Raw genomic sequence first — 12161 nt, forward strand, 5'->3', positions numbered from 1 at the left:
CATGTTGGAGCGGTGTCTGCAGTGTTTAGGCCAAACACCCCCTCCTCGTCTGTCCGCAGGCTTTAGCCACACACAGACGTAGACCATTCACAGATGGCGCTAAGTGCACGGTTACACTGAAAGAACGAGAGCGCTGACCCATCTGATAGCTACACCGGTAGAGGGCGCTGGGCTGCAGTGACATCATCTTTAGAATCCTTCATTCTAGGACCCCGGGAGAGAGCTGGTTCAGTAGGTGGGTACGAAGTCGGATGTGCTGGGGTGTTGCAGGAAGCAGTCCCATTCCAAGAAGGCGCCGGAGTCGGCCGGAAGTGGACGCTGTTCTTGTTTTCATTTCCGGGGCGCACTTCCGGCTGCGGTGGGTGTACGTAGCTCTAGTTCAGGCGCCGGTGAAGCGGAGAGCAGAGGAGACGCGACCATGAGGGGCCTCCTGAGCGCCATCCCCACGCAGATGGTGGGTGAGAGGGATCCCACGGGGCGGGGGGATGTGAGCGCCATCCCCATGCAGGTGGTGGTGCAGCTGTGGGGGGTGGGGTTTCAGAGGGGCGGCCATGGGTGGGGGTTCTCCCCTAGTCCTGGGGATGGAGACTGGTGCAGACACCGGGGGGTGGGGCAGCATTGGCGGGCGAAGGAAGCAGATGGGGGTGAAGAAAGCAGCTGGGGTGAGTTTGCGGTTAAGGCCTGAGAGGAAGCAGCTCTGGGGGGGTCAAGTACGGGCTGGGTGCTGGAGAAGTCTCCCCCGAGAGGGAGGGGGCGAGCCAGTAGCTGGGGTTCCTCCTCTGCCCGGTCCATGCTGAGGTGACCTCTCTCTCTCGGTTGGGGCGGCGTCGGATCAGCCATGCAGAGGGAGTCCTTCTGTTTGACTCCTTGAAGCAGCCGCATGAACCTGGCGAGAGCAGAACAGTGGAGTCTCAGAGGCTCAAAGGACCGCACATTTCACTATTGCCAACAGCAGTCCAAACCACTCCACATTTGAATCCTGGTGCACAAGGCAGAGAAGAGCTCAGCCTCCACAACCCCCTGTTCCAAGGCAGCACACAGGTGGCTGACCACTAGGAATGTCACACATGAACTCCCAACTCACACTCGAGGTGAAAGGTAAGGAACTACAAAAGAATCAACATTGTATGATCAACAGATCCTCCGGGTGGTGGACAAAAACACATTTATTTATTTGTATGGTGCTAGAAACGATCCCCGAAGGGGTATCTCTGCGCTTTAGCGACACAAGAAGACCAAAGTAACTTTGAGTTAGTCGGTGAGAAAAATAATATTCTTCAGCTGCTTTCGGAATTTTAGCTGGTCTGGACACTGCCTCAGGGGAGACGGCAGTTCATTCCAATAGCGGGAGCCAAGATGGGCTAAGGCTCTTCCTCCTAATCTTGCTCTTCTTACTTGCGGCACCATCAGCAGATTTTTTGTGCTCGAGCGGAGTTATCTTGAAGGGGCATAAGGCATACATGTCTCAGAGAGATATAACGGTCCTGAGTTAAGCAATGCCTTATGGATGGTGCAGCAGATTTTGAACTTGACTCTTTGATGGATGGGGAGCCAGTGTAATTTCATTAGGAGAGAGAGGGAGGGAGTCCTTGGCGGAGCATTAAGGACCGTCCGTATTCTCAACCACCTGTAGTCTTGCCAGTGAAGCATCATTTACAGAGACTAACGGGCCATTACAATAGTCCAGGCGACTTAGATCAAGTCAAAACACACAGGATAGGGGAGGGCCTCAGGGGAATAGTATTTATAGACTACTTTGGTACCTTGTCCCCCAACTTAGCAATAAACAACACGAGAGATACCAGAAGTCTGCATACAGGAACCTAAATAGTGTTCCCTCTGTAAAACAAAACCAACAGGTTAATGTGTAGGTCATGTCAATCTTAATAGATGTATGACCGCAGGAGAAGAGGGAAGGAAAACTAGAAAGATAGCCTCACAGGTGCTGAAAAAATCCCCATCAGCCCGCTCAATAGCGGAGCATCGTCATCTGGGTAGTATGGTTGACAAATGTGGTATCCAGTGTGCCCTTCCTTAGGAACAACCCAAGGCTAGCAAAACTTGGACCATCATATTGACCCTCAACCAGTAGAGATGATCAAGTGCAGACTGAAAGGGTTAAGTTGCAGTGCTCGAAAAGTTGTGAAAAAGAAAAGGAAAAACTTTAAATCCAAGTGTTCTAAAAATACCTACCTTGATGTCATTGGAAAAACTTTATTGGGTCTGACCATCAAGGTGGTATGGTTAAAAGCAGAGTGAAAAATAGCATGCAAGGAATTGCTATTCACCATGAATCTTATTTGGTCGACATGTTTCAGCCTAGATAGGCTTTCTTCAGGACCTATGATGCACTACTGCAACATCAATGTGAGCCGAGGGGGAGGTCACCTCCCCCTCGGCTCACATTCCAGAGCGAGGTAACGACGGAGAGTGCGTGGCCTCCTTCACTGTGAGCCAGTGCCAGGTGAGGTGAGGTTATTCCTCCCTACATTTTGGGAGAAGACACCCAACTCTCTAATATTGAGGAGTTGGAACCACTTATTAGTTCTTTGACACAGTAAGTTGATGTTGCAGTAGTGCATCATAGGTCCTGAAGAAAGCCTATCTAGGCTGAAACATGTCGACCAAATAAGATTCATGGTGAATAGCAATTCCTTGCATGCTATTTTTCACTCTGCTTTTAACCATCCCTCAGACCCAATAAAGTTTTTCCAATGACATCAAGGTAGGTATTTTTAGAACACTTGGATTTAAAGTTTTTCCTTTTCTTTTTCACAACTTTTCGAGCACTGCAACTTAACCCTTTCAGTCTGCACTTGATCATCTCTACTGGTTGAGGGTCAATATGATGGTCCAAGTTTTGCTAGCCTTGGGTTGTTCCTAAGGAAGGGCACACTGGATACCACATTTGTCAACCATACTACCCAGATGACGATGCTCCGCTATTGAGCGGGCTGATGGGGATTTTTTCAGCACCTGTGAGGCTATCTTTCTAGTTTTCCTTCCCTCTTCTCCTGCGGTCATACATCTATTAAGATTGACATGACCTAAACATTAACCTGTTGGTTTTGTTTTACAGAGGGAACACTATTTAGGTTCCTGTATGCAGACTTCTGGTATCTCTCGTGTTGTTTATGACTTAGATCAAGTGCCTGGACAAGAGTTTTCCAAAAAGAGTCTGGTAATAAGGGGAAAACTCGGCGAAGTAGGCCTATTGTATGGAAACAGGCCACAGCCATTTGGCTAGCATGCTCTTTCAGAGTAAATGCCTGATCCCTAGATTGGCTATATATATTTTGTTTACATACGATAAATGCAGCACATCAGATTACCCACCTAAATATGGATAGATGGGAGGGAACACAAACACTAAATCAGCCCTGAAGAAGTTGTAATTGAATGAAACCTGTTGGCTTCAAGCAAGTTTTACAATAAATGAATTATCATTAAAGGAACTGTCCGATAGTAACAATGGACCATGTGCAACCATCAGGAGGAACTACATCTTATACATAGAATTTTGATTCTTTTGGAACTACTTGCCTTTCAGCTTGGTTGACCAATGAGAGTGCTCAGATAATTGTAAAAGAAAAATGTGTGTATGTGTGTGTGTGTGTGTGTGTATATATATATATATATATATATATATCAAGCGGGCTGCGACAGTGCTTAGTTGACACTGTCTTCTGCTTAGCTCTCCAGCCCGGTTATTTATCATACTTCTTAACCAGTATTGGGAACCCTGGTATAGAGTACTATATGAATTATTAGCCTGCACCAATGTTAATTTTTTTTACCGTACAAAAAAGCCCGTATAAGCTTTTTTAATTGATATATAAATTGCTTGTCTTTTTAACATGTTTTATCATATTTTTATGTATAGTCCTTGTTGAGAACTGCATTTTACACTTGTACTCTTTGGTGATGTCAAATATTTATTGTCTTTTATAATCAATGCGGTTGAAATAAAGACTAATAAATGTTTTTTTAAAAACCGTTAAACGTAAAAAATATATACAGACATATATGTACGTACATATATACGCAGCCTCAAAGGTCGCCAAAGCCTCTGCAATTATGGACGGGTGCTTCACCGCACGAGGGTGAACTCGCAGACTCAATTTCTGCTCCACACAACACAAAATCGCCAGCACGTAAAGGAGAGGATTCTCATCTCTCTTAATAAAGTTGGTGTGCAAACAGACGTGTTTCGGAAAATGCCTTTGTCAATGTGTATATATATATATATCCATAACGCAACAGTGCAACCAAAAGTTTAAAAGCGCCACTGCGCTCTATCTCCTGGCTGACCTTTGAATGAATCTGCCTCCGGTCTCTTCCTACCCTAAACCAGAAGGGTTAAACAGGGTCTTTCAAATACAGGCGTGACTGCAACCGCACAAACCGTGCTCAACCCATCACCCTCTGAAGGATGAAAGGCTAAGCTCACCCTTATGGGGCATAAAGTGTTCTGAAGAAAATAGTAACACTCTGGCTTTAACTGAAGCATAAACTGACTGTTCAAACATTATCCAGGTTTCTTCCACAGGGGGGGGGGGGGGGGGGATCTGAACCGAACAGTCATCCTCCCATGAGAAGTTCTCCTTTATGTACCTTCTTTTTTAGGTTTCACCTATTATCATTCGCTTGCGAATGTAATAGGCAAAAATTCAAGTGCTCGATTCGACTCGTCAAACCACTGCGGTTTATCCACAGTGCATGCGAGTCACGTGACCACAAAAGTGGGTCACGTGACCACACAAGCACGCGCATCTCCCTAATCCGCCTGCCACACTTCTCCTCCCCTCGCTCGCATTCCCCCCCCCCCCCCCAGGCTCTCCCGCCCCCATCCGGCTTCCCTCCACGCATCTCCCTAATCCGCCTGCCGTATGGAGGAAAAACATTCAAGCAAACAAAGACTTTCATTATACTATTATGCACTTTCAGAATTAAACTGATATGGACATAAAATGCGGTGATGGCTGGCTCATCGTGAATATTCTGTTGACCCGTATGCCCTTATCAACTAATAGAGACAACGAATTGCACTGCATACATCAAACTACCTCATCAGTGAGGAAAGATGTACATATTTGGTTCAAACACCTTCTACTATCGTTTTTCACATTTAGAAAAATCTCCATCCACTAAACAGGAATCTTTCGTAGTCTGCGAACTTTAGCCTTTTTTGTGAAATAGACTGGACACTTACTATGCCGCCTGCCACACTTCTCCTCCCCTCGCTCGCATTCCCGCCCCCCCCTCCCCCCACCCACCAGGCTCTCCCGCCCCCATCCGGCTTCTCTCTGGCCATTTGCCAGCATTGCGAGGCCAAGTCTCAGCGAACGTGAACTTTTTTTAACAAATTATAAACATTGCCTTACTATGCCCTGTGGAACTGAAGTATGCAATTCCAAAGAAACTGTTGTCTCATTGTCGTCCTTACCATGTAATTTACAGTTTGGAAACATAAGTTACTATGAATTTTCCAACGTAAAACAATGCAGCTATGGGGGTTATTTTTTTTAAAGAAACCAGTTTGCGTGTCAATTGCTCTATTGAGACACAAGAAATGCGAGAACTTTAACCCGATGGTGCAAAGAGCACTGATAGATGAGGGGATGTTATTAGCCAGTAGCAGGAAACAATATCCCCCACAAAATTAAGTATTTTTTAGATAAATAAATAAAATCAGCATGCGTGCATAAAGTGTTCACTCCTGATCGCAATAGCTATTTGCAATTGAGAACTATTTCAATGAAACATCCACAATTTAGAACGGTCCGAAACATCAAAATCATAGTGAAATGCCTAAAAAAAAAATGAACAGTTAACAAAACCACTCTTCAGAATTGAACTATGTTCAAAACGTTTTCTTCCAGATGTCACATGCAAAAGGTAATGAACCTCATGCAGGAAACAATTAAATATAGCAATGGTTAGTAGAATAAACGAGCACTGGCGTTGCCAATAGGTTTCGCATTTGTAAAGTTGGAGCTATTGGTTTTGTAGATGACATTTTATATTTATATATTGTTATTGACAATGCCAATAACGATATATAAATCTAAAATGCCATTTACAAAACCAATAGCTCCAACTTTACAAATGCGAAACCTATTGGCAACGCCAGTGCTTGTTTTTACTGCACCACAACTTTCCTTGCAATGGGATCAGTGCCTTAAGCAGACACAGGATCCTGGAGGCACTCTGCGCAGCCTTCTAGATGAAAATCTTGCCACAAGCGAGACTCCAAAAAGCAAAGAGTTTTCTTTTCGCGAGCTGCCTGCTCAACAGCTGCCTCCACTGCCAAGAATGGCAAGGTCTCTGGGCCAGGCTGATTCTCGTTGTCCCATGAGACTAAGTGCATTGATCGTGTTTCATAGGGAACCACCGTCATGACTAAGTCAGGCGCCAGTTGCACATTCAGCTTTCGCTTTTGGGACCCCTCAACTAAGACTAACAGAGTTGGAAAGGAATACATGGAGCCAGTGTTCCCCACTAAAGCAAATGCTTAGCTTGCAAGGCTTCAAATGTTTATCAAATAATTGCTGCATTCCCAACGGATCAGCCTGAGCAGGACCTTTCGCTGCAGCTGCAAGACATTGAAGAAGAGGGAGATTGCTGATGCAAATTCTCCCTAAAACATCAAAACACTCTTTAAAATATACTTAAACCCTCTTACCTCAAGCGTCCAAGCTTAGCTATTAGCTAATTACAGGAGCGACAAAACAGGAAGTGGGATGCCTGGCTTCCTCCTTTATAGGATCATGGGAGGTGTGGCAGTAGAGCGAGAGACCGTATTGGAGGGGTGGGAATTTTAAAATTCTGTCTTTTGTAAAACATCTGTACACAGGAGCAAATGTCCACTAGGCAAGTACTGGGGGCGAGAAAGACATATGAGAAGGTAATGCATGTTTTCGTCTAGTATCTCTTTCATCCATGTGTTTCTTTTCACCCAGGACTACAAGGGCCAGAAACTGGCGGAGCAGATATTTCAGGGGATCATCGTTGTCTCAGCAGTAAGTGGTGTTATGCTTCTGTTTTATGCAGTTTGGACTTTATGTTCTGGATGCCAAATTTGAGTATCTTTTTTTTCTTGCAGGTGATTGGCTTTGTATATGGTTACATGATAGAGCAGTTTGGCTGGACTGTATATATAGTGATGGCTGGATTTGCCTTGTCATGTTTGGTAAGTCAGGAAGTACCATTGGTTTTAACACCTCTTCTGTTGTCTGAGCGCATCCCTCCTCTCTGTCACTTCCACAATAGATGAAGGCGTTTACTCCCTGGCACTGCACTCTAGCTATAAAATAACAGCAGCTACTTTCACCTGTGGGGTGAATATTGTCCCAGATGAGTTGTTGTGACCATCTTGTAAACATACACCTAAGGCAGATCTCTAGCACTTATGGACAGTCACCTTCTGAGTGATTGTCAGCTGGAAGGGTGAGTGAGCTTTGTTTCATGCATCAATCCCTGCCTAGTAAACATAAGGCTTATTCCACCAGGGAGAAGGTAGCTGCAGTCCTTTTAGGAGGAACAAACCAGTCCCAGAACATTTTTACTGACTGAGAACAGATGCTCTTGTGGGCCTGTGTTCTGTGTGGAATCTGCTTGTATAGTTATCCTTTAGTTAACCTCAATTTTCCTGTCCTCCCACCTCAGAGGTATGGTGTTGAGCTTGCTACTTAACTCTGTTTATGAATATTGCAATTGGAATTCAGTCTGATTAGATTGTTTCCCTAACGCCACACGCCGCCCCCCCCCCCCCCCCCCCCCCCCCCCCCAACCAAAAAATGTAATGTCCAGACTGACGTTGTTGTGCACAATGGGACAGCGCAGCTTCCATAATTGTTAAATCCTCAGTATGTCTGTCTCGCGAGGCAAGGTCCACGGAAACGCGCACCATTCCCTGCTTTCATTTTTGCTTTTAAAATTAATGTACATTTCAGAGGTGGTGTTTTCAATTAAATATACATTTTTTTCATACACTTTCCTTAAATTAAATTGTGAAAAAATAAGTGAAGTTCAGCAAAGCATTTTCTAGAAACTGTGCATGCAGGGAGATCCTACTGGTTGGGAGAGATGGGTAGCAGCAACCCCCATCCGAATCCCCGTACTGTCCCTACCCCACCTGTCTGTATGTGAGTGAAGCTGGCTATTGCCTGTAATCTGTGCATGTGAAGAAGCTTGTCCTGTTGTCCTTTCGCTATTCTGGGTGGGTGGGTGTGTGCGCATTTGTCTGGATTATGCGGCTGCTGCACGTTGTACTTGTGTGTAGAGCAAAGCTGACGGTGGCGCCCCATTATGTGGTTGTATGGTGGGGAAGGAAACCGTACACTGCTGCTGACTGTCTCCATATAACTGTTGGGTTTGCTATTTCTGTATCTTGCTAAGGGTCTGAGCATGGTTTTATTTGGGTGAAGAAGGTAGATGTCTGCAGTGTGGTGCTTTGCTCTACAAATCTGACATTAAATGTGTTTTCTTCTTTCATAAGCTTACGCTTCCGCCATGGCCTATGTATCGACGGAATCCCCTAAAATGGCTTCCTGCCCAAGACTGTGGAGCAGAAGAGAAGAAGTCTGTTGATAAAAAGTCTTCAAAGAAGCACAAATAATTGAGTTCTATAAAACTGTAGCCATTCCTTTATTAGCAGGAGAACCTAGTGGCCGCACGTTCAGGCAGAAATCCAACTCCACTGGCACTGAAGTGACACCGAGGGCGCTCTGCATTTTGTATCTGAAATGTTTACATTAAAATACGGTTGAGCCACATGTTTTCTTTGCTTTATACCTGGCCAAACTGCCAGCATTTTCACCTGTAGGAGAAGGTAGTACAGTAGGGGCTGCAATCAGCCATTTGTAACTATCTGGCCACTGGCGGAATGTGGAGGGTAGGCCTTGCTTGTGAGCGTTTAGCCAGAAGAGAAACATTGACATTACGTGGGTGTGATGCTTTGCGACAGACGGCGTTTAGTGTTGGCAGCGTTAACAGCGCCACTGCTCTAGCTGGCCAGCTTTTCAGACCTCTGTGGGCGGGTGGATGTATTTAAGAGCACCTCTGCTGCTCCCTCAACACGACATGGAGCTGGATGTTCTGGTCCATGTACAAGAGTCTGGATTCGGGGGGCAGGGGAGGCTGGGGTTGCAGTTCCTTTACCCTGTGCTAGCTGGCATTAAATTCACAAATAATTATAGACATCCTAGAGCTCCTCTTGGTCACCGCCTGCTCTAAAAATGTTGATCATTTTAAACATTTGTGTACCCTCCCACTACATGACAGAATAGTGCACAGTGTGTGAATCTAGCTGAGGAGTCAGACTTCAGAAACAAAGAATTACATTCCATATTTACTTTCGTGTTTTCAAGCTCTTTCACCTTTGAAAGGCCATAACATGTTTTTTATTTGAACAAATAAGTTTAATTATACCATTCAATATCATGTGCCCCTTAACAAAAAGTATGAGAATTCTTTTTAGCATCAAAACCAATTCAACGCTTAATGTTTTGTTCCCTCCTTAGCTGTGTTTTGCCAAAAGTTTCATTTTAGAAGCACTATTTAAATGCTTGCCGTTTAAATTAAATCACATGAGGTCAAAGTGCGTGTTGATATTTTTTTAATGATTATTATTTTACTAAATCTGACATTCGTCATAGTCAAGGTATTCATGCAGCCCTACCTACGCCAGTGGGTTGTGGGTACGCAACATTATAATTCTAAAAATGTATACCTAATTAGATTTTTAGAGGTTTCACAGAAACCTTATTTTCTAATTGCACAGAGCGTACATACATACGTGGTCCCACAATTAAGAAAACATAGATACTATTTTTACAGAATTACACTGTCCTATGTCACACACAAATGTTCTTTTGAAAAAGAAATGCTTTGTTGGCCAGAATCTTGTACTCTGCGTATAAAGTGTAATGTTAGTCGTGGTCCCCACAGAACAGGATGGGCGCACCATCTACTGCAGCTCCAGGGATTCAGGACACCACGACACATGCTCCTCTCCTGGGGAGTCCAGCAGGGTTCACCTCTGTTGCTGATACTCATGGATATTCCATCACCTCAATGGCCCATCTGCTCCACTCTCATGATATAGGGTTTTACATTCATGTGTTTAACTCTTAGACCATTTTAAAGCTACAAGTAGGATTTCGGAGCAATAAAATGTTACTGAGTGCAAGATTCAAGTTCAGTACGAAAAAAACCACCACCATAACCACGCTTTACATAACATGGCTCGCAGATGTGGCTTACTGCTCTTCCATCGGCACCACACTCAGCCCCCTCAAGACTTTTCACTCTCATCACCTCAACCCAATTGCCCTCTAGTCCGTGGCTGACCTTAGGACTGGCGAATATCACTCCGAACATTTAGATCTCCGATGGACAGACTAGCCCTCTGCTCTGGTCTTATCGGGTGAGCTGGCAGTATCTCTGCTCCCAGAATGCAGACTTCCAGCAGCTCTTCCAGTTACATCTCCGTTGTGAAGCAGCTGTGTTCATCTGGTATTGCTGGTGTTAACACCGTTAGCTCATCCCATGATAAAATCTGCAATATTTCCCTGCTCTCTGGAAGATGCTATACGGCATTCTTCTGCAGACTGCTTTGTCTGTAATCTCTCACTTCTCCCCCCTCTGTCGACTGAGTCTGCCCTGCCATTATTTCCATTATGTGATCCCTGCCCTCGTTGTATCCTTGGCTATGACCGCTGTCAGCCCTTTGCTTAGATCTCTCCAGTCTTTTGCTCACGAATGCCTCAGGCCCGGATATATGACAAGAAGCACTGTTCTCTCTGTTGATAAATAAAACTTGATACTGACCCTTTATAGATTAGTTTGAGAACAATGGAGAGGTGCACTCCCAAGTTAGTATAACATCAATAAAGAAGCTTGATCCGTGTCTTTGTTGCAAAAAAGATGTAAATCAGTATTTCAAACAATCTATAGGATTTGCTCAAAGCATCAGCCAACGCGTTTCGTTCAAAGGTTGAACTTCGTCAGGGCAAGTGTAGCAAAAAGGTGACTATGGTGAGTGTTGCAAGGTTCTAAGGGCCCAATCCAGCCTGGACCCTGGTCTGGAATACAATCTGGTAATGTCGATCTGTGGACTGCTTGCGTTGCGAAGGCCTCCTTGATAAGGGCCTGTTTGGTATACCTGCAGTCACTCTCCAAGGCATCTCGGCTCATGGCAATGTGTTCCTTTATAGATTAGTACTTTTCTTCCCTGCATAAATTTGGGGAAAGCAAGTTTATCAATACATTGGCATCTTTATCATATTTTCTGGTTTTCTACCACCTTGCCACACTGAGACTGCTGCTGTAGCTGTCTGTGATGACATAGAATTGTCTTGGATCAGGGCTGCTCTGCCATCCTGATGAGCGTAGACAGCTGCAGCAAGAGGTATTCATCACTCCTTTTTCCTTCCTTCAATATGCTGTTATATTCCAGAGTTAGGGCCATTAGGCGAGGCAGCTCCTTCATTGTCCTAGAAAATAACATTTCAACAGTGACCTTTGGCACACATTTGCATCCACGATAGTGTTGGATTAGTTTCTCTGAAACTACCTTCTTTAGACATCCAGCTTCACAAACGATTATCATTATGTCTTGAACGTCATGTACAAGGCCTCTCTGCACACTAGTTACAAAAGTCCTGTCTTCATCCATGGGCGACTGTAATATTACGTATCCATAACATCACTAATCTAGCGCGCACATCGCAAAGGCTGCTTTTTATTATAAATAATAGGCATCCTGATAGATTGGGAGAGGAAGCACTTCTGCTGACACTGAACGTCTGTGCATGCTGAGAAACCACCACAAGCAGGTCTGGCATTCCATGACAGGTGTCCAACTTGTGACCACGACAGGGTCCTTCACTCTATCCAATCAGGTAATGCGGTTAGATCGTCCCTTGGGAGGGATTCTTTGCTTTACACCCAGACACACTCTAGGTATACTTAGTGTAGGGTCCGCATCGTAGGAGTACATTGGATTACTATTTTGCATATATTAATTGCTTCAGCGGCATGGTAGAAATGTATCTACTGTTTACCCTCTTGGTGCTTGTAATCTCCTTTTATTTGCTTCTATCTACTAATCATTGCAGCACATGTATTTTATACAAGAATAGCGTTGGTTCAATAAA

The 12161-nt window shown here is 44.6% G+C and overlaps 1 protein-coding gene across 1 annotated transcript; it reads left to right on the plus strand.

The window, feature by feature from the left end:
- Positions 1-14: 14 nt before the first annotated feature.
- SPCS1 (signal peptidase complex subunit 1) lies at positions 15-8777 on the plus strand. The gene is made up of 4 exons (XM_086939416.1): positions 15-454; positions 6963-7022; positions 7106-7192; positions 8501-8777. Exons 1-4 carry the CDS (start codon positions 419-421, stop codon positions 8618-8620), a joined length of 303 nt encoding a protein of 100 aa, XP_086795542.1. The 5' UTR covers positions 15-418; the 3' UTR covers positions 8621-8777.
- Positions 8778-12161: the final 3384 nt, after the last annotated feature.

Source organism: Lissotriton vulgaris, chromosome 9, assembly GCF_964263255.1.
Source record: "Lissotriton vulgaris chromosome 9, aLisVul1.2, whole genome shotgun sequence".
NCBI lineage: Eukaryota > Metazoa > Chordata > Amphibia > Caudata > Salamandridae > Lissotriton > Lissotriton vulgaris.

Excerpts from the sequence above, each read along its gene's own strand:
- SPCS1 (XM_086939416.1), top strand. The coding sequence starts at position 419 with ATGAGGGGCCTCCTGAGCGCCATCCCCACGCAGATG. Across the intron at positions 455-6,962 it reads GCGCCATCCCCACGCAGATG|GACTACAAGGGCCAGAAACT; the intron begins GTGGGTGAGAGG and ends CTTTTCACCCAG. Across the intron at positions 7,023-7,105 it reads GGATCATCGTTGTCTCAGCA|GTGATTGGCTTTGTATATGG; the intron begins GTAAGTGGTGTT and ends TTTTTCTTGCAG.